Source organism: Gymnodraco acuticeps, unplaced genomic scaffold, assembly GCF_902827175.1.
Source record: "Gymnodraco acuticeps unplaced genomic scaffold, fGymAcu1.1, whole genome shotgun sequence".
Classification (NCBI taxonomy): Eukaryota; Metazoa; Chordata; class Actinopteri; order Perciformes; family Bathydraconidae; genus Gymnodraco; species Gymnodraco acuticeps.
The window spans coordinates 503,123-523,829 of record NW_022992191.1 but is presented as its reverse complement, the minus strand read 5'-3'; the positions used below and the strand labels follow the sequence as shown (position 1 = coordinate 523,829).

General features: G+C 39.6%; 3 protein-coding genes and 1 long non-coding RNA gene across 6 annotated transcripts; 2 read left to right on the top strand and 2 right to left on the bottom strand.

Moving 5' to 3' along the window:
• Positions 1–3,588: 3,588 nt before the first annotated feature.
• LOC117539179 (ubiquitin carboxyl-terminal hydrolase 47-like) lies at positions 3,589–9,519 on the top strand. 2 transcript variants are annotated; one of them, XM_034205216.1, is made up of 12 exons: positions 3,589–4,121; positions 4,312–4,408; positions 5,670–5,782; positions 5,871–5,941; positions 6,072–6,197; positions 6,499–6,594; positions 6,743–6,844; positions 6,926–7,054; positions 7,132–7,169; positions 7,321–7,352; positions 7,450–7,728; positions 8,572–9,519. In XM_034205216.1, exons 1-12 carry the CDS (start codon positions 4,046–4,048, stop codon positions 8,700–8,702), a joined length of 1,290 nt encoding a protein of 429 aa, XP_034061107.1. In that variant the 5' UTR covers positions 3,589–4,045; the 3' UTR covers positions 8,703–9,519. The 2 variants fall into 2 exon arrangements, with proteins under 2 accessions (XP_034061107.1, XP_034061106.1); XM_034205215.1 differs by having other exon boundaries at positions 6,716–6,844.
• Positions 9,520–9,863: 344 nt separating this feature from the next.
• On the bottom strand, positions 9,864–11,243 carry LOC117539183. The gene is made up of 2 exons (XR_004567968.1): positions 10,280–11,243; positions 9,864–10,144 (listed from the first exon to the last, which is right to left on the bottom strand). It is a non-coding gene; the product is annotated as an uncharacterized LOC117539183 (long non-coding RNA).
• LOC117539180 (probable E3 ubiquitin-protein ligase ARI7) lies at positions 10,589–14,395 on the top strand. The gene is made up of 5 exons (XM_034205218.1): positions 10,589–10,811; positions 11,979–12,165; positions 12,688–12,788; positions 12,879–13,034; positions 13,649–14,395. Exons 1-5 carry the CDS (start codon positions 10,635–10,637, stop codon positions 14,108–14,110), a joined length of 1,083 nt encoding a protein of 360 aa, XP_034061109.1. The 5' UTR covers positions 10,589–10,634; the 3' UTR covers positions 14,111–14,395.
• LOC117539176 (leishmanolysin-like peptidase 2) lies at positions 14,304–20,666 on the bottom strand. 2 transcript variants are annotated; one of them, XM_034205212.1, is made up of 15 exons: positions 20,539–20,666; positions 19,385–19,766; positions 19,103–19,196; positions 18,712–18,763; positions 18,462–18,611; positions 18,069–18,194; positions 17,900–17,984; positions 17,132–17,277; positions 16,860–17,043; positions 16,651–16,720; positions 16,446–16,542; positions 16,051–16,149; positions 15,491–15,628; positions 14,861–14,970; positions 14,304–14,753 (listed from the first exon to the last, which is right to left on the bottom strand). In XM_034205212.1, exons 2-15 carry the CDS (start codon positions 19,749–19,751, stop codon positions 14,555–14,557), a joined length of 1,917 nt encoding a protein of 638 aa, XP_034061103.1. In that variant the 5' UTR covers positions 19,752–19,766; positions 20,539–20,666; the 3' UTR covers positions 14,304–14,554. The 2 variants fall into 2 exon arrangements, with proteins under 2 accessions (XP_034061103.1, XP_034061104.1); XM_034205213.1 differs by having other exon boundaries at positions 18,075–18,194.
• Between the last annotated feature and the right edge of the window lie 41 nt (positions 20,667–20,707).

The following is a 20,707-nucleotide window of genomic DNA, read 5'->3' as shown; positions in this document are numbered from 1 at the left end:
TTGACGTCATTCTTTATTTAGGATATAGGGTGTTTAAGTTAATACGACAAATATTAATATGCTTACATGTAGAGCCAGAGGCAGATGGCATTCTTGTTCATTAAAGAAGAAGGGAGAAGTATACTCAGATATTGTATTTAAGTAAAAGTAGAAGTACCAGAGTGTAGGAATACTCTGTTACAAGTAAAAGTCCTGCATTCAAAATGTTACTCAAGTAAAAGTACAACAAATATACTAAAAGTACCAAAAATAAAAGAAGTCATTATGCAGATGGAGTGTTAAGTGTTGATTATATTTCACATCATTAAAGTAAAATAGCAAACAATGTAAATACTCATGTACAAGTACCTTATATTGTACCTAAGTATAGAGTAAATGTACTTAGTTACTTTCCACCACTGATTGTTTACAATGTAGAGTGTTACTTATAAGCCTAATATGCATCAAAAGATAAACAAAAAAACAAACAAGAATGCTCCTCCTGTTTTTGTAAATGATAATCTTTACAAAATGGAAAATAGAAGTTGCAATACAAGAAAAATACAACAAGCATGTAGAAGAAAATGACAACTAATTACATTTAATTTATTATTTTATCTCCACAACCATGAGAATGAGAACTCAACACAGTTTTAACCTGATACAAAATGATATGTGTTTGTGTGGAATTAGAGTTTAAGCCAGGCCTAAAGATGATAACAAAAGGTTTCAATGCAGTTTGAACTAGTCAGATGATTGAGTTTATTTAAATAAAACATTGGAAAATACTGTGTAGTGTCTTTATGAGGAAAAAGTCCTTAAAAATCTTTCTGAGCATAACGGATGATGGGAAATCTCCCTCTGGGGATTCCCAAAAGAGGCGTGGAAAGGTCTGCATCTAAGGTCAAAATAATAAATAAATAAATGGTCTCTTTATTTCTTTTAGATGATGATATCCGGATGGTGTTCAGAACGGATATTCTTGAGGAATCCTCCCTGCTGTTTTTCTACGGGATCAAACACATGAGTACCATCCACACCCTGCTGATGCTGCCCGGAGGCATGATGGGAAGAAGACCATAGACTGGATATATGATGAAGACGCACAGAGACTGCCAAAACATGACCATTAATGTTGCCTATTATGATCTAAAAATACACAGAAATATAATGTATTTAACTGTAAAATAAAATCTGTCTTTAAACCTCCTGCATGCCTCTTAATGGTTTATTACAATATGTAAGACATGCTCCAATTTAAAGTCTGTTCATGTAATCACTTTTTGTCTTTCTTTCATATTTCTCTGCCAGTCTCTCCAAAGTGAAGACTCTGTGGTTTTCCCCGTTAACTCCAGACAATAGCACGATGAGCTCTTTTACTGTCAATCTGTTGCTATTTTTATTCTAATCTTTCTTGAGAAAACTCCCCATTGTCTTTTAGACATCAGTGTGCCAAGGAGATACTTTCATTATGATGTGTCAATCAAAGATGATTAAAACCAGGAAAGGCCACACCCAGTTATTCTATAATTAGCAGCAAGAAAGGTCCTTCTGGGAAATCATTAATTTCTCAGAAGGAATGGGGGGGAGAACATGAATGTCAGAAACCAACTAATAGCCTGGTTCAAATCAAAATAACTAGCCAACAAAAACATATTGTCCTGCTCATAACGCGCAAAGCCCTCAACAATCAGCCCCCCCCCCCCTACCTCAGAGACCTGCTGCACCACCACACCCCTTCCCCCTACCTCACAGACCTGCTGCTGCACCACCACACCCCTTCCCCCTACCTCACAGACCTGCTGCACCACCACACCCCTTCCCCCTACCTCACAGACCTGCTACACCACCACACCCCTTCCCGCTGCCTCCGCTCATCAGAAGCCAACCTCCTATCCATCCCCACCCACATCAATCACCGGACCTGGGGGGACAGAGCCTTCTCCGTCGCTGCAACCTCCCTCTGGAACTCACTCCCACAACCCATCAGAGACTGCACTGACCTCACCACCTTCAAAAAACTTACAAAAACTCACCTCTTCAATCTGGCTTTTAATGTGTGATTGTTTTTGTGTTGCTTTTAATTTGTCTTTAACTATGTATTTGTTGTTCTTTTCTTTTCACTATCTCTGTAAAGCGTCTTTGAGCACCTGTAAAAGCGCTAACAAAATAAATCTATTATTATTATATTGCATATTAGTCCACAGATTGTTATCTTTCACTGTCAATATGTATATTTCTTACTTTTTTGTTCTGTTTTATTTTCTATTTTGAGATGTTTCTATTTGATATATTTTTATTTCATTTTCACATTTGTGTGCAGTGCCTTGTAAATGCTGCTGTGACGAATGCATTTCCCAATTTGGAATCAATAAAGTCAATCTTATCTTATCTGAAGTATTATTTTGACCTTAATTTAAGTCTAATGATCCGCAGAAATGTACGTTTCCTGGGACTATAATTTGTGACTTAATTATAAATGTATTGTATTTAAACTTAAGCTGTAATAACGTTAAGTAATTAATAATCCTTATAAGTTAGTTGGCAAAGCTAATAATGCGTCTTAAGTTGCTGGTTAAGACTTCCAGAAGATGCCACTCCTCAGTCATTGTGTGCGGATCAGCTGTCAGTGAGTAACCACACTTGTTCTTATTATCAGCTGAAAGGCATATACTTTTATCTTGGTAAAGTTATCCCGACAGCGATTTAATTTGAATCTGTACTAAAGATATGTATAGTGTTTTCTTATTTTCTGTCATGGGTCAGTCAGGGATTCAAATGGTAACATTATACGAAGTGTCATTGAAGTGTATCACAGTATCATCGATGTGTGTTTGTTGTTGACGTCGCAGAAACGTTGTATTTATTGGCATTAAACAGATGCACTTTGTTCAGAATATGAACTCACGGTAGTACATACTGTATTAGCAAATCACAACAAAGAAACAAGAAAGAAAGAAAACTGTGGTTATTTTTAGTGACAAAACAAAACACTTTAAAAATCATTAAAGAGAGGGACTTTCTGTAAACGGCTAACAGTAGCGTAGCGATGACTTCTGAGAGTAGCCTACTTTTCTTAATACATTTGAGTCTGTGCTGGATCGGGATATTTCTACGTTTTTGCTAGTTAATTACAAGGAAAGTATGGATTCATGAAGTGAAAACATTCCAATTAAATGTAAATCTAATTAAGTGCAAGTCCATTGAATCTTAATGGAAAATATCAATGTTTGCTTCAAGTGAATATCCTCATGTATTCTGTGGAGTAGATGTAGTTTAGGAAGTGTTCAATGGAGGGACAGCGCCACCTATTGGACAACACTCTATAATAAGACTCCCTATGGCTGAGTAATGCAGTATTGACAAGTGATAATGTTAGTATCAACATGCTTAGAGTCGTCCAGTCCCGCAGTTCAAGTTACAAGCAAAAAATGGAAGATTTGTTAATGGAGCCAGAGAAGAGGGGGCACACTGTGTTAAAAATAAATAAATGAGAAACTGAAATGGGGTTATAGGGTTTTAAATTCAATGTACTGATAGGTACCAGAAGCAAAAACATAAAACCACTTCAACTGGAGCCACAGAAGAATAACAATGTATAACCTTTGATAACCAGTTTGGAATGAGGGAAGTTGAGTTTTTACCGGATTGAACGCGGAACCATCATTATTCCCATAACTGGTCTTATTATTTTTAACTTCCTGGAGAAGAATAAACGCCAGGTGAATTCTTCTCGACACCAAAGTGACACCACAAAACACTTCTCACAGGTATTACTGGTACTATTAATGATATGACAGACTTCAGCTGGCATATTCAATATTGCACCATTAGCGCCTACAAAACACCAGATGTATCTCCTTCTGTACTAAACTGAATCCAAGTGTTTGGATCAGTGGGCGGTACTGCAGCATCAGAATGTAGTTAGACTACATTTTAGAACACGAACATGTTTCGAAAAACTACTCGGAAACAAGCACCTAATCGTACTGCATTGGATGATGGGAACTTACAAGCAGCACGACAAATAACAATTATTTTTCAGAGGAAAGATTGAAGTGAAAAGATGAGCATCTCCAGAAAAAGATCCCATGAGGAGGGGAAAGCACCAGCAAAGAAACCAAAAGGCAAAGAAGATGCAGGTGAAGTACAAATGATCCAATGATACTGCAAATCCCTTTAATTGACGTTATGAGTCTATTTCCTGGAGAGTGTAAGCTGAATAAAGTCTTTTGTAACATGTTTTGATCTATAGCACTGATTTTGGTTCAGTGTCCTATGGGTCTATACGTTTTGCACATCTTTAACCTATTTGTTCTCCTTTTGTTCCAGTGATTCAGCTACATTATGGTCTGTATAATCAGGGAGCCACGTGTTACCTCAACAGTGTCCTCCAAGTCCTCTTCATGACACCAGAACTCCATGACAGGTTGGAAACAGCTGCTTTCGTCTGGAGAAAATATAGAAAAGACAACTGTGTGAAGTAGCTACAGTAAATGTGTTAAAGGTCCCATGTCATGTTTTTCTGGTTATTACACGTCCCCTTGTGTGTTATGTAGGTTTTCATGCATGTAAACGGTCTGCAGAGTCACAAACCCTCAAAGTACACCCTGTAGCGAGTAAAACTCTAACACAGAAAATACCAGTCCATGCTGCCCCAGAACGCCTCGTTGGAGATTTTTCTTTTTCCATTTTTTTCTTCCTGAGTATAGTACGTAACAGCTCCTCACACACACACTTGTAGCCTGGCTGTGAGTGTGAGTGTGTGTGTGTGTGTGTGTGTGTGTGTGTGTGTGTGTGTGTGTGTGTGTGTGTGTGTGTTGTGTGTGTGTGTGTGTGTGTGTGTGTGTGTGTGTGTGTGTGTGTGTGTGTGTGTGTGTGTGTGTGTGTGTGTGTGTGTGTTCAGGCTGAGTTCCGCGGTGTCTCGCAGACCCCACGCAGCAACCAGGAAACGACACCATTAATCCAGCTCACACTGTCCGCTCCTCGAGCCTCAAAGGGCGGAGCAGCGAGCCGCGCAACGTCCCGCCAACACGGCACCCAGACCCCACGCAGCATTCTCATCTGTTTGTCATTACTGGTGTCCTTTCCTGGTTGCTAACAAACACCATTGTAACACATAATCACTGATGTTCCGCTGTAACGGTGGTGGACTCATCAGAACAGAGTGGGTGAGCTGACCAATCAGAGCACAGTGGACTCATAGGGAGGGAGGGGGGGGGGGGGCAGGAGCTCAAACAAGCCGTTTAGGACAGAGAGTGAATACACATACTATACAAAGATGCTGTATGAGAAACCAATGTGATTTTGGAACATTGAACAGTGCAAATCTATTCTAACAATGGAATTATGATCAGTAGAAATGGCCATGTCATGGGACCTTTAAGTGTTACATCTGAGAGTCTGTAGTGGTGTTTGGTGAGGAGTTGTAAACCTTGCAAGAAGAGAAATCGAAAGTACTTCAAAACTCAAGCAAGACTTCACAACTAAAGTCTGCCATATATTTGATAAACGGACAAATATACATGCTTGCAAATGTACATTTAAACATTGTTATGGGACTGCTCTCACCTCAGACACCAAATATTACCATCAAAGGCTCAAGCTGCATCAACTTCTTTACTCTTTAGCAGTGATTATGTAAAGTTAAAACAGATACATTTTCACCCATAAAATCCTAATTTCTACAGGTTGGATCCAAAATCATGGATCACGGATCAAGAGCTAGGGGAAGTGTTTAAGAAAATTAAAGTAGAAAATTGTGGAACAGAAGAAATCACAGAGAGTTTGGGGATTACAAATGGTAAGTCTGTCAGCAACCAATAAAAACAAGGACAAAAGTGACATGGCTGAAATGCTTTACTGTTATCTAATGTACATTTGATTTTCAGTTCATCAACAATGTGATGCTGCCGAATGCCTGGAGTTGATTTTACATAAAGTCAGTCCAAACGCCTCTGAGGTGAGCGCTTACAAATCTATTGAGTTGTCAGTCAACAAATTGGAAAAAGGCATTACTATATTATTAATAATAATAATAATAATAATAATAATAATAATAATAATAAAAATAGGGATATTTGTATCTCAAGGTTTTCCAAGGACAGCTGATATACATGACAAAATGCTCCAAAGGCCACATCATCAACGAAGAGACAAATCCATTCTGGACTCTTCCACTGTCGCTAAGAAATACCCATGATGCAACCTACAACGTGGTAGGCAGCATTTCTTAGTTTTTTACAGTAAATAGCCATTAAAAATAAGTGATCATTCATATGGAGTTAAGTGCTTTAAGTTAATTAGGACACATGTTTTTGTCAGAATCTAATAAGTGTGCCAACAGCTTATAACTGTTCTGTAAAGCAAAAGTACACATTTTTAACCAATAATAAAGCAATACATTACAACCAATAAAACCACTGCCTGTGAAAGAATAAATAAAAAAGAGCAGTTTTTATGAAGATGTAGAATTGGTAATCCAATTTGGAGTTGAAAACAACGTTTTTGTTTTTACAGGAAAGAGGCTTTGAAAGGACTTTTGAGACAAAATCATACAGCGGAGACAACATGGTGTACTGCAACGAGTGTGAAAAGAAAACAGAGGCGACAAGTGTGAGTTGAGTCCAAAGCCGAATGGGGCCTGAACACATTCAGACACAAATGAACATTTGCCTATTTGTTTTGTCTGTTTTACAAAAGCTGCAGTGTTTAATATCTTCCTTGTGTTGTTCAGGGATGTGACATGGATACATTTCCCCAGATTTTGGTCCTACTCCTGAAGAGATTTGAACTTGACTTCAACATCATGTCCTATTTCAAATCAGACTGCAGTGTGGACGTGCCATACACATTACAGAAAAAGGCAAGGGGGAGAAACTTTAAAAGATGTTCATTAATACACTTTTAAATGTTCTTATGCCCCCGTCTCTGCTCTTCATTATAGGACAAGAAGTACTCGCTGTATGGAATGGTGAATCACTATGGCAGTCTGAGAGGTGGACATTACACCGCCACCCTCCTGTCCAATGAGGACAAAACCTGGTATGAGTTCAACGACGAGGCCGTCAACAAGGTGAGGATTCATTTAACGCATCCATTAGCATGGCACATATTCAAAATCCTCCAATGGCTATTTGTTAAATGTTGCAGGTTGAAGAGCAATCATTTGCAAAAACTGGGACTTATAGGTATGATCCATTAATTATACTTTTTTGGAGCATATTAAGGACTACATTTTCTTAGAAGGTTTTATGATATATTCCATAATACATCCAGTCATGTTAACTGTATGTTCTCAACTCTTTGTTGTTCTATCACTTCAAAATGGTTGTTCAACAGTTCCAGCAGTGCATATCTGCTCGTGTACAGAGGTAAGATCAGAATAGTACATCAAGAAAGCATTAAAGCGTGGGATATTAACAGATTATTTTATTAACGTTGATATTTCCCTCCACTTTACACCCTCAGAAAGTCTCAAAGACGAGGGGAAAGACCAAAGAGGAAGGACCCATGATGACAAAGAAAACAGGCATGAGAGCCAAGATCAAGACAGACAAATACAAATCAGCAAAGATACGAAGAAACCGAAGGATCAGACAAGATATGAAAAGGTTTCAACTTTCAACAACGAAGACGTTCTCCCCAAACAAAAAACAGACGCAAACAATGTGGAAATCGTCATGGAAGATGATCTCCCCAATCCAAAAACAAGCAAAATGGAAGTAGAGGAAGGTGAAACGACAAAGGGTATATTAACATTTCTGATCCTTCTTTTGAATTGCATTTTTTGAATTCAATTCAATTCAATTCAAAACCTTTATTTATCCAGGTAAAATCCCATTGAGATCAATGATCTCTTTTTCAAGGGAGACCTGCAGCAGTAGGTTCCACAAGAAGACATAAACAACAGAACAACAAAAGGACATCATACAGCAAAATGTACAGGGATTACAATTTACATATTTAACCACATGTACAGGTACCAACAGCATCTGATTTTGTAGCATCCAACCTTTAAAGCTTTAAAAACATGTAGTGGTACTAGCTTGGTAATTTTCCATTCTTTTTGCAGACTGTTCCATGTTAGTGGAGCTGCACATCTAAAAGCTTTCTTCCCTAAGACAGTCCTAGCACTTGGCACATTTAATAAAACCACAGCATGCGATCTCAGGCAATAAGTACTTTCAATTCGCAGAGAGATCAGGGAGCAGATATAAGATGGTAGTTTATCCAACATGGCTTTGTAAATGAAAAAGTACCAGTGACTGAGCCTCCGTACAGTAAGTGATGGCATAACCGCCTTGGTATACAGGGTACAGTGATGCGTAAGTGCTTTACAATTTGTCAAAAATCTCAGTGGACTGTGATACGCAGCATCTAACTTGCTCAGGTAATTGGCAGGTGCATTCATATATAACAAATCACCATAGTCCAGCACAGGTAAAAAGGTCACAGTGACTAGCCTTTTCCTGGCCTCAAGCGAGAAACAGGACTTATTTCTGTAAAAGAAACCTAGCCTAACCCTCAGCTTTTTAAGCAGGTTGAAGAGTTTGTTGTAGCAAATTCATATCTATTTTATCTTCCCACCAGATAAGGATCGTCAGCCGCCCAGCAATCGCTTCTTTGGCATCAAGAGGAATCATATTTATATTGCTCTCGGCGCTATTGCATCCATTGTGATTGTGATTTCTGTCGTACTTGCAACAACTCTAAAAAACTAGTAGGGATGTCAGCTTTGAAATGTCAACCAGCTCCCCCTCAAGCTATCAAGGTGCTGATGAAGAGGCGATGATTTAACTTTCAAAACACTAGTTGGTAAATTGATGGTTAAGGAACACGATTAGGTATCTCTAAATGTGAAACAATATATCATAACGTTGTATTTACTGTTTGTTATGCCCTATTTTCTCAGTATGCTATTTTGGTGTCAGATATTTTAAGAAACCAGCTGATAAACTATGAATGAATCAGGCCCACAACAAATATTTTGCATGACTTTGCTTTATGTATATGTAGTATAGATTCATGTACTATCTAAATATTATACATCAGCATGGATTTTGGAATTGTCTGCAATTATTTTTTAAGTATAAATGGATGGAAGTTGGAAAATTGCCAAATGCGTGGTGTACCACAGGGGTCTGTTCTTAGACCATTTATTTTCCGTTTACTTTGATAAGGTGCAATAGGATTATTCTATCTTACCGCTTTAATCTTCTTACAGACTTATTTCTCACGTATAAAAGTCAAAAGTGTATCTGTTGCACACATTTTTTGTTTTTAGCTATTTTTATTTAGAGTCCAAATATATGATACGTGTTTGTTATGTACAATGTGTGGCTCAGCCCAGTTATTGCCAACAACATTTTTTTCTACAGCATCCAATCTAGTATATCATATTACATCGTAACTCCTTCACAAACCTAGAATGGAAGACAATGATTTAAATCCAGTGTCTTTAACTATTTCTACCTATTGTGTTTTGGGGTTTATTCTTTTGTGACATGTAAAATACCAAATAAAGCTAAACAAACTCACCTACTGACATACTGGTTTGGCTTACTGTTTGCATATACTGTTCTGCATGCATTTCTATCAGGTTTGTTACCCGAGTCACTTAGCATTTCGTACAAGGTCACGTTTGAATAAAGACAAGGCATCAAAAGCTGGTATTTAAACTATTCAGAAGTGTGGTAAGCACCCGTTTAACTGCTGGCAGAGACTAGCTGCCTGTCAGCCAAGAATACAGGTTTCACCCAAACAAAAAAACCTGTGTTATTTAACCCCGCCATACAGCATTTTTTGTAGTAGTCATGAGCTTGGTAGTTTGTTAGTAATTGCAGATTACTTTAGACCCCAGAAATAAAATGCTCCAAACTGCATTAGCATATTAAGGACATTTATTTAAGCCTAAAACAAAGGATAGAGGACATATGCAAGCACAAAAGCTTAGTTTTTTACATTACAATCTTCATAGTTTTTGGTTTTAAATGATGGTCATTGTTGTTAAGAGTCTTTTTTTCTCCCCTGCGTCTTCATCCTATTATGCCTCCGGGCAGCATAAGCAGCGTATGGATGGTGGACATGTGTCGGATCCCATAGGATAACAGCAGGTCAGACTCCTCCAGCTGCTTGGTTCTGTACACCATCCGGAGGTCTGCACCTGAACAGGAATTACAATTTAAAAAACAGGGCTTGCTTACAACAGTTCTTAAACCAAACGCACACATCTGCAATTCTATGAGCCTATATATGCATTAATACAAACATCTTCATATAATAAAAAGGAGAAACTTACTTATCTCTAGTTCTCGAGTAATCTTCTCCCTCAGCTGCTTTACAGTGATCTTCTTTAAATCCTCTTCATTTTCGCACACATCGATGACCTTTTCCTCTCCTCTGGGTCCACTTACTCGGAGTTGAATTTTCATTTTCGCAAATGTACCTGATGTGCCAGTGAGGAGTATGCGTGGTTGTTTTGGTTCGGTGATGCAAACGCAAATGGAACTCAAAAGATTGAGGTGAGAGGTGTTTATGATTTTTTTTTTAAGGGCGTGTTCACGGTGCGACTGAATATCATGACTCATTAGGTAACAATGATCATCTGTGTAGCCATTGTTGTTTTGTAAGAGGACGAGTAGAGTCGAGTCGGGATGGGGAACGGGTTGGCAACTGAGCAAAAGAACAGGGAGTCGTTTGCACAACACAAGAGTCTGACCGGTACACAGAGGAAAACGTTTGGGAATCGAAAACTAAGAAGGAGTCCGACTGATGTGGCTTGGAGAAGTCATTTTCAAAGCACTGATGTGACGACTGAGCACGATAGAAATGTAAGTCATTCTGAATTGTAAAAAAATATGCTGTGGAATTGAGGGAAGCAGGGTTGAAAATCAATGCTAATGTTAGCTTGAACCTCAGGAATTAATGCTAGCTGGAGTGGAGAATGTAAAGCTACTTCAAGGCAAGGACAAACTTGTGATTTTAACTAAAGAATGATTTATTCTGATGATATGAGTAACAAGGTTGCGTTGGTTAGAGGGCCACGTTCGTTCAAGAGAGAAAAGATAAGGAAAATATGTTAAGTAAAATAAATGACTTACCTTTGTCTACCTATGGCAGTAGCACATGGCTTGATGATGTCATTTCTTCTGTGTCATGTGACCTACAGTTTTTTCACTTCCTCTCCTCGTGCTTAAAGGTAGGGTAAGAATCATAGGTAAGAATCAGGTAAGAATGGAGAAACCAGCTCGAGTGCGCTAGAATTTGAAAGTACACAACCAGAAGAAATCTGCCCCTTCCTTCAGACTTCATTACAGAGCCCCTCCTCCAACACACACGAACGCGCACATGACCAATGAGGGCACGAGATAAGTTTGTGCACAGATGGAAGGCTGACAGGCAGGTAGGCCATCCAGTTATTTTAGCCGAGCCGGCTAAAATGATTGTCGTGCTTTTTACAGCGCAACGGCTTCCACAGATGACATTTTTGTATGTATTTATTGTCAAAGCATTTAATATATTCATTGCTATCGGGATGTTAAGAGCATTCCATTCCACAAAAAGTGTTTCTGAAGTGAATTACCTACCCCACCTTTAATAGGTTTTGGTAGCAGGGTTTTGACCAATACAAAAGACGTATCAACATAAAAGTAGCACAAAAGGTAAATAAAAAGCCTATTTTAAATGTAATATTTGACATGCAAGTTAATCACCAAGAAGGTCGTAAAAAATAAAGGGTTTAGAGGGTGCTAGAGATTGATATTTTAAAAACACTTTTTCCACAACTTTATTTACATTTTGCCTAAGTGCAAGTAGTGCTTGTGGTGGGACAGAAAATGTCCTCCAATTCTTGAATGTCCCTTTACCTAAAGCTGTTTACGGTAATTTACTCCACTATAGTAGGCCTACAAACCTGTGCATGGTAAACTATTTTAAAAACAACAGATACGCTGTAAACCTTGACATTTTCTAACGTCATTTCAACATTTGTTTTACAGTTTGGGCAAACGAACAACTTGGCAACTGGACAGAAGGCGATTGATTCTGAACAACCAAGCAATTTAGCAACTGAGCAAAGGAGTGATTCTGGACAACAGAGCAACAATTCAACAGCTGAGCAGGAGAAGTGTTATGACCCAAAGGACACCACATTTATTTTCGCCGATGGAGAAGACGACCACGATTGTAAGTAGCCAAAGAACCTGACATTTACTTTCTAATATATCTAACTTCTCAGCAGGGACGGTTCTAGGTGGGGCCAGGGGGGAAAGTGCCCCCCTAACAATGAAAAGTATTTTTTTTTTTTTTTTAAATGTATATTTTCTGGTACTCGGTTTGCCAAAAACCGCAGGATTTTGTTGCTGTAATGTGAGATTGTGCAGACACCCTTATGTAAAGTAGAGATGTAACTGTTCATTGCCTTTATTTTTATATAAATATGGTGTGAGTGCAAACATTGCACTATAACTTAAGCTGAAGCTAACAGTAATAACTATAAGATCTATCTGAAATAAGTAAGTGTACTGAAACAAATACCAATAACTGTATTGCATTGTTTTCTTATGCGCAATTACTTAATACTGTCTAGTTCTCTTTTTCGTCCTGCATTTATTGTGCCCCCCTCAGAAAATAACTGGCCCCCCCAGTCAAATTGGTCTAGAACCGCCACTGCTTCTCAGTAACATTTGTTTTTTGTGTTTCTCGTAGTTGAGTGCAATGACTTCAAGTCTCGCAGAGCGAAGATGTCCTGCGGTCATACCGTCACCCCCATGTCTCTAACCAACTGGTGTAAACAGCAGTTGGGTCAGGTAATGTGTTAGTTAATCTTTTATATTGACATTGATAATAAAATGTGTCAAAAAACAATCTCTTAAATTTGTCTTTTTTCAAACCCGAAGGGTGAAATCAGATTTGTGTGTGGCCAACCCGGCTGTGATGTTGAGTGGCCGTATGACGAGGTGTGGAAAATGGCTCTTCTGACCCCCGAAGAAATGGAAAACTTTGAAAGGAAAATGTTCAGTAGAGCTGCTAAAGAATACTTGGACGTCAAATCAGTAAGTATCTAAAGCAGGGGTGTCCAAACTACGGCCCGGGGGCCAAATGCAGCCCTCAGCAAATTCTAAAAGTATAATGACTTAATAAACTTCTGCTTGTCTTATATTGACCTTCTTAAATATATATGTTAAAATATATTACACAGTATTCATGTGTTAATAAGCCACATGTTCAAATAAATTCAGTCAATTAAAGTTGAAAATATGTTCTAACATTATAGGTTGATAAGAAAAAAGCCCAATAACAAATTCACATAAGAACCTTGAAATCTACCCTTCCTATTTCCCCTTATTATAATCAATCTGAAGCTTCTGTTTTAAGGAATGAGCTGCCAACACAATAAAATAAACCCTCTGGAGAGCTGTGAGCTGTTTTTTTCTTACAGCATTTTCAAGTATCAAGAATAATGTACCTACATTGGATTGATTGTGCTAACTTCTAACTGAATTTATGAGGCGATATACCTCTAGTGAGCCCAGCCCTTCGTATATTTTTCTGTTTGTGGCCCTCTGTGAAAAAAGTGTGGACATCCCTGATCTAAACTAATGATACTCAAATGTTCTTGGAAAACGAATTTGCTCCTTAATATGTTTCATCCAACTTCCCTTCACAGTGTCCCGGCTGCAAGTGCTCTGCCATGCGGAGCGACGTAAACAACCTGAGGGTCTGCTGCGTGATATGCACGGCTAAAACAAACGTGGCCTTTTCATTCTGCTGGCAGTGTCTGGAGGAATGGAAAGGTCCATCTCCCTATCCATACCGGTGTGCAAATGAAGGCTGCATCAGTAAGACACAGGAAATACTGAACACCTGCCATGATATCACCTTTAAGGACGTGAAGGGGGTCTCTGGCTGCCCCTCCGTCCGGGCCTGTCCCACCTGTGGTTTGCTGGTGGAGCACAACAAAAGCAGATGTAAATACATTGTCTGTCTGCGGTGTAAGGTGAAGTTCTGTTTTGTTTGTCTGAAGTGTTATGAAGAGTGCCTGGACGAGGACAGATTGTCTTTCTATTTTTGTTGTGCGAGTGGTGTTGCCCCCAGACAGACCACCATACCCATGTGGCAGAGGAAATAAAGTGACTGTTGATTTAACATTGTGGTTTCAGAAACTAAAGTAAAGTTGTGTTTGGATTTCTTGTGTACGCCCAAATGAAAGTATCAGGATTAAAAGCTTTATTTGTAAAGTGCTTCATGTATCTGAGACTTGTTTTTGACTTAGTATTTGGAAGGGATGCAAACTCATCAGGAATGAAGAAGGTGACAAGTGATTTTTTTAGTTTGTTTGGTCATATCATTTTTATTATGCTATTATTTTAGCATTATTTATGAGATAGGAAACCAGCTGGCAAACATTGACCTTCTCATGACTTTGCTGTATTCTATACATAAACAAATAATAAAAAATGTACTTTTTGTTGGAATCAATTATTTCTCTTTCTCGTAAAAATAAAGGATTTATCCTGAGGAAAAACAAGCCAATCAAACACTGATTTTTCATAGTTTTTGGAGTCGGTGTTAGCTACAGATCAGCGTGATGCTCCGAGGCAGCGTGGATCCGGACCCTGCAGGAGCAACACTTCCTGTAACACACCACGGCTGCAGAGAGGACACACACAGCCACCGTGAGGCAGAGCGCTGAGGCTGCAGTCAGCTCAGCGGGGGGTCTGAGGGGGGGCCAGCTCCAGTCCTGCGCTGACGGGACAGCCTCATACGGGTCACTGAGCAAAGAGCAGTAAAGTGAGGTGAGTTTGAGCAGAGGTGGGACGTAACTGAGTTTGAGTTACAGGTTACATTTGAAAGGGGTCTCTTGTAAAATCGCACTTGCCTTGTGGCAGAAGCAGGAAATGTAGTGACATCATTAGAGGGAGGAGTGATGCCATCGTACCGACATAACCTCCCGTCAGGACAGTGGACTGAACCCAGATATCCTTTTATCTGAACGTTAAAAACAGCAAAGACACAATGGATTCTGTGATTAGAGCTCTTCTGGGAACTGGGCACCTGCAAGGCCGTCAGAATACCATTGTCATATTAACAGTGAAAAATGTGTAATGTCAGCACACACATGATTTTCGTAGAGTGTGGCAATATATTGATATAGATGATAACCGTGACATTTAAAAAGTGATTATTGGATATGATAACATTGTGTAAGTAATGCTGAGCCTTCTTAAAACATTTCATTTCATTTCCGGTTATCACTTTTTTCTTCATGCCCCAAAACGTTTGCCAAAAAAAGACAAAAGAAAATGAAATATAAACAATTATTTCTATCTATCCATCTGCCATGTACATTTCTCATATATTACCTTAAGACAACAATGCAGTTGTTCCTCAATATACATAGGAAAGGTAATAACAGCAAATATGGATGTTTAATTTCCAATACCTATGATACATACCATTGAAAGACTCTGTTGTAGTTTGAACTGTAACTAAGGTCATGTCCTGTTACCTTAACGGTGTCCCCTGCTGGACAGTCCACCCATTCAGAGCCAGACACCTGGACTTGGTATCTGTTTGGTCCTCTACACCTGTGTCTGTAACACCGACCCTCCTCAGAGCTGCCGGACGAAGGAACCTCACTCTGGTTCTGAAATAGAAAATGGTTGGTTAATGTTCAATTGGGTGACAGGCATGCTACACACACACACACACACACACACACACACACACACACACACCACACACACACACACACACACACACACACACACACACACACACACACTACACACACACACACACACACACCACACACACACACCACACACACACACACACACACACCACACACACACACACACACACACACACACACACACACACACACACACACACACACACACACACACACACACACACACACACACACACACACACACACACACACACACACACACACACACACACACACACACACACACACACACACACACACACACCACACACACACACACACACACACACACCACACACACACACACACACACACACACACACACACACACACACCTGTCTGGTCAGGTTTGAGAAGAAGCAGCGGCTGTGAAAACCAAACATCTCCCCGCTCCAGTCCTCTTCTCCGCCATTTTCCTCTTTCCAACATTCACTCTGGAAGCAAAAATGATGACAGAGGGTGAGAGTGTGTTGCTGCAACATGATAAAATGCCACAGATTGTATTTAGGCTCAAACATAGAAAGGACCCCAATATGTCTGCTTTACAGAACGACAAAAAGGTGAAAGTATGTGAAGAAAATGCTTCATTTTGGACATTTTGATCAAGTAGAAGACTTCATACAATGCAAAATGAATAAATCAATTGTGTATTTTACTATATAATCTGTGGAAGTGGATTGTTAAAGAATATGATTCTCTAGAATTTCCTCCAATAAAAGATGCAACCTACTCCATTCTTGAGGGGTTTGTACACTCGACAGCCCTCCAGGTATCGATCAGTCTGACACTCCCCCTTGTGGAGGTGAAGATAATGACACCCAGATCCACTGACAAAGAGGAAACAATGCAAACATTAGTGCTGCAAATGTAGGATTAAAAGGAAGTTGTTGTGTAGAAAAAAAAATATATATATATATATATTATTAAAAATGTACCTGCCAGTGCAGAAAAAGGATGAGGACTTGTTCTGACAAGTTGACAGGGAACCAAACATGGATCCTTCGCCTTTAAGAAACACATTCATGTCATTTTATTTTGATGTGTTAATCAACTTGCAACTGTAGCTGTTCTGGGTTTACTTTCCTGTCATTTTCTAGCAATTATGATCATTATTGTGCATTTTATCACGGGTTATCTTCCTCACCCTCTCCCCACACCAGACTCTGTGCCCGGCTCATATCCACGGTGTACCAGCCTGTATCCTGAAGAGCAGCCAGGGTGACCGGGTCGATCCGGACCGCGGGGGGGTCCTCCAGCACCGCTGCCATGATGGAGCCCTGCAGGACCCGGGCCTCCCAGTGAGAGGACGCCTTCCCCAGAGGAACATCCTGAAGGAAGAAGGTGAAAATAAAAAAATGAGGAAAGCATAAAATAAATCTGAAGGAAAAAAAAGGTAGATTAAGAGCGGTGCGGTACCAGGTTCTCGAGCGGCCCCCCCAGCTCAGGGTCAGCGGACCCCAGGAGCCTCTGCAGGGCGGAGATGACGGAGGGGGTGTAGATCCTCATCTGACCCGAACCATCAGAGTGAGTCACTCTGCCTCGAGGAGAGCAGACAGCACTCCCTGCAGCACGGAAGAAGAAAAAACACACATTGGAAGAACCATTTTTTATCAAATGCATGTGATGTTTAATGTGAACTAGACTTGCCTATTTTGCCAATATTTTAAAATGTTGGCTCATGTGCATTATGTGTTTTTAAAAAAATGTGTTCTATTTTATTGTCCTGTATTTGTGTTTTTGTACTTCAATTAACCTGATTTTATTTGATTGTTGTGCTGAAAATTCATTATTTCACCAAGTAAAGTGACTTTTCAAATAGTTTATCATTATTATTATTATTCAAGCGCTTTTTACTTTATTGTTCTTTTTATGTAGCTTAAATAAAAATAAAAGATTGTTTTCTAGCCTGTACTTTACTTTATTCATATCAAAGTATTATTATATTAAAAGTAAAGTTACGTTTAAAAAAAAGGAAGAGATTATTGTTTTGTTTTTTTACCACAAATATTCAATTCAGCTCTACCAGAATAAATCCACACCTTTTTTAAATGTTGTTAACTTGCACAACATGTGAAATAACACAACAAAGAAGGCAATAAAACAATAGTAGATCATCATTTACCATCACAAAATGAATACAAATGGAATACAGTGATATAAAACGATCTGAATATCTTTATAAACCTTGAGATTTGGAGGAACAGTCGGTCCAGGTGTGGAAGAGATCTTTAGAAAAACCAAGTGCATGGAGCAGCTCGTGGATCACAGTCTGGAAAACAGACAAACACGCACAATTCAACACATCACCGTGCAATATAGATACGGTATTAGTTACATATTTGTTTAGTGGTACCTGTACCGTAGCCTGGTGGCTGTATGTGGCTCCGGTCAGCCGGTCCCTGCAGAGGACCACCACCCCGGCCACAGGACGTCCATCAGCGTCCGTCTGACAGTGGACAGCGTAAGCCAGCACACTAGGCTGGGAGGGGGTTAAAGGACGTAAAACAAAGGTTATCACTTGAAATGGCAGCAATACAACTGTGCTATTTTTATGAGATGGGGTCACTATGCAAGACATCTTTACATAACATGTGAACAAATAAGGGGAATACTTGTGGTAATAGTGGAACCAGTCAGCTGGTATCTTTTTATGTTTGTTTCACTATATTTTACTTACTTTAAAATGTCCCAAGTGTACACTTTAAACATTATCTTTTATAATTATGTTTTAAAGTCAAAGCTCTACCTCTGCTCTACACCTGTCCGTGGCCTGTAGGAGGAGGTACAGCAGGAAGTCGGTGTCGGGGAGTCCAGCTCCTTCAGGACGGAGCTCAGTCCTGAGAGGTGACTCAGCCTCTGGGGAAATATCACATCCAGCCAGGTGATCATCTGGGATCTGGTGATATCAAGCATGGCAACCTTTATTTTGTTTATGTGAACAGGTACATATTGCATACATTTACCACAGGAATACACTAACTACATCTGACACTTACAGTCACATCCAGACAGGTCTCAGATCTGTAGCTTTTGTTGGCTCGACCACACCTGAAGGAAGAAAACTAACTTTTAAAACTTTCATAACATCTCCCCTTCATTTATGAGCACCTGGTGAAAGAGGAAAGATGGGTGATCAAACACAAACATAATATGCATCATACATTTATTTTTAGAAATAATTTGGTGCTGATATTTGACATTGTTTCCTTTGATTCTGAGGATTTTCCAGTTGCAGCATACATCTTTTTCCGTAATTTGAGAAACGTATTTGATGCAGCAATTTGTAAAAGAAAAACATTTCAGAAAGAATATATATTGTCATGAAACGTTTGAACAAAGATAATCTTAAATATAAGGCAGATCCACAGTCCTTTACTGTATAGCCACCTGTTGTAGTTGGCAGTACTTGAATTCCTCCAGAGGAATTTGCAGTATTTATTGACGTCCCTGCTGAGCAGCAAAGGACCTGCTACTCTGATCACTATGGAAACAGATCATGATAGATGTTAGCTTTTGTGTGTGTGTGTGTGTGTGTGTGTGTGTGTGTGTGTGTGTGTGTGTGTGTGTGTGTGTGTGTGTGTGTGTGTGTGTGTGTGTGTGTGTGTGTGTGTGTGTGTGTGTGTGTGTGTGTGTGTGTGTGTGTGTGTGTGTGTGTTCTCTGTTAGTCACCTGACAGTAAGGAGGACACCTTCCTCACAGCCTCCTCCACCGCTGCCTCCATCCTCTCTTTCTCAGCCTCTGATAGGCTGTGGCTCTCTGCTGGACTCCAGGTTCTGATTCTGATTGGCTGTGGGGAGGCAGGAGTGGGCGGGGCCATGTTTCTCAGGCTTCTACTGTGTGTCACTGAGGCCCTGCGTCCTGGAGGATTGGTGTTTAGCGGGTGCACGTTGGGTGGGCTGATGGGGTCAGTGGGTGCAGCTCGGACCACCCTGGCCTGGGTCTGAACTTCGTCAAAGATGCACTTCTGCAGGACTCCAGGGAGCTCCACCAACATCACCACCAACACCCAGAGCCTCCGGGACGGAGGGGAAACCATAATTATAGCTGCGACCTATTTTCAGGGTCACAGCGAGGATGAGGAGTTGTTAGACATTTTGGACGTGGAGCTTTATTAAACTGAAGGACATTCATTTATTTAGTGCTCCAAACTATTCTGTTAATCTTAGTAAAGTGACCATTTCGATATTCAGAAGCGAATGTTATGAGCACATTCTCTGGAAGAACTGTATTTCTAGTAATGTGGAGACTGCTTTCAACAACATTTAGACCTTCACGTTAGCAAATAAAACTCGTCAAATATTAGCATTAGGGAGGAACCCAGACTTTTTACCTCGGAAATTTAAAATCCTCAACCCCAAACTCTAAGTATATCTTGTAAATGATGTCAAACCAATGAATGCAAATATAACTTTTCCCAAACTCAACAGAAAATATGGGACTAAATACTGAATGTGAAGATAGCGCAACTTTAATTTGTTCCTCTTACATTCGTACACCAAGGACATAGGCTGTAACGCTATTACATATCTAATAGCTTCGTTTAACATTTTTAAATGTTAAATATTAGGTTTTTGACATGGGGAACTTTTACAGCCAATAAAGCGCTTTCAAATTATAAGTAATTTGCTGGACTCAAAGTAAGAAGCCGGTTATCTGGCAATATAAGAATATTTCAATAATACACACCAAAGTAGATTTTGGGGTAGAATTTTAAATGGCTCCACAATATGGGGAAAGGCCATGTGTTTGCTGAAGAAGCTGTTAGGTATAGAGACGATTTCAGCTCTAACCTTTCATCACCAAAGAATGAAAACCTTAATTACCTTGCCATGATCGAGTAGTCTACTTCCTTCTTCATGTTATCGGCATGCTCCTTTAACCCTGCGCACCGTAGTGATGATCTGAGCTTCTGAAACCACTGAAAGCTTTCTCTGTGAATCTCAACAGGACTTTTGAATACAAAGCACAATGCAACAACTGCCACCGAGGTGT

Excerpts from the sequence above, each read along its gene's own strand:
- LOC117539179 (XM_034205215.1), top strand. The coding sequence starts at position 4,046 with ATGAGCATCTCCAGAAAAAGATCCCATGAGGAGGGGAAAGCACCAGCA. Across the intron at positions 5,942-6,071 it reads TCAGTCCAAACGCCTCTGAG|GTTTTCCAAGGACAGCTGAT; the intron begins GTGAGCGCTTAC and ends TTGTATCTCAAG. Across the intron at positions 6,845-6,925 it reads CATACACATTACAGAAAAAG|GACAAGAAGTACTCGCTGTA; the intron begins GCAAGGGGGAGA and ends TCTTCATTATAG.
- LOC117539180 (XM_034205218.1), top strand. The coding sequence starts at position 10,635 with ATGGGGAACGGGTTGGCAACTGAGCAAAAGAACAGGGAGTCGTTTGCA. Across the intron at positions 12,166-12,687 it reads TGGAGAAGACGACCACGATT|TTGAGTGCAATGACTTCAAG; the intron begins GTAAGTAGCCAA and ends TGTTTCTCGTAG. Across the intron at positions 12,789-12,878 it reads GTAAACAGCAGTTGGGTCAG|GGTGAAATCAGATTTGTGTG; the intron begins GTAATGTGTTAG and ends TCAAACCCGAAG.
- LOC117539176 (XM_034205212.1), bottom strand. The coding sequence starts at position 19,751 with ATGGTTTCCCCTCCGTCCCGGAGGCTCTGGGTGTTGGTGGTGATGTTG. Across the intron at positions 19,197-19,384 it reads GGTGTCCTCCTTACTGTCAG|TGATCAGAGTAGCAGGTCCT; the intron begins GTGACTAACAGA and ends CTGTTTCCATAG. Across the intron at positions 18,195-18,461 it reads CGGACAGGTGTAGAGCAGAG|CCTAGTGTGCTGGCTTACGC; the intron begins GTAGAGCTTTGA and ends ACCCCCTCCCAG.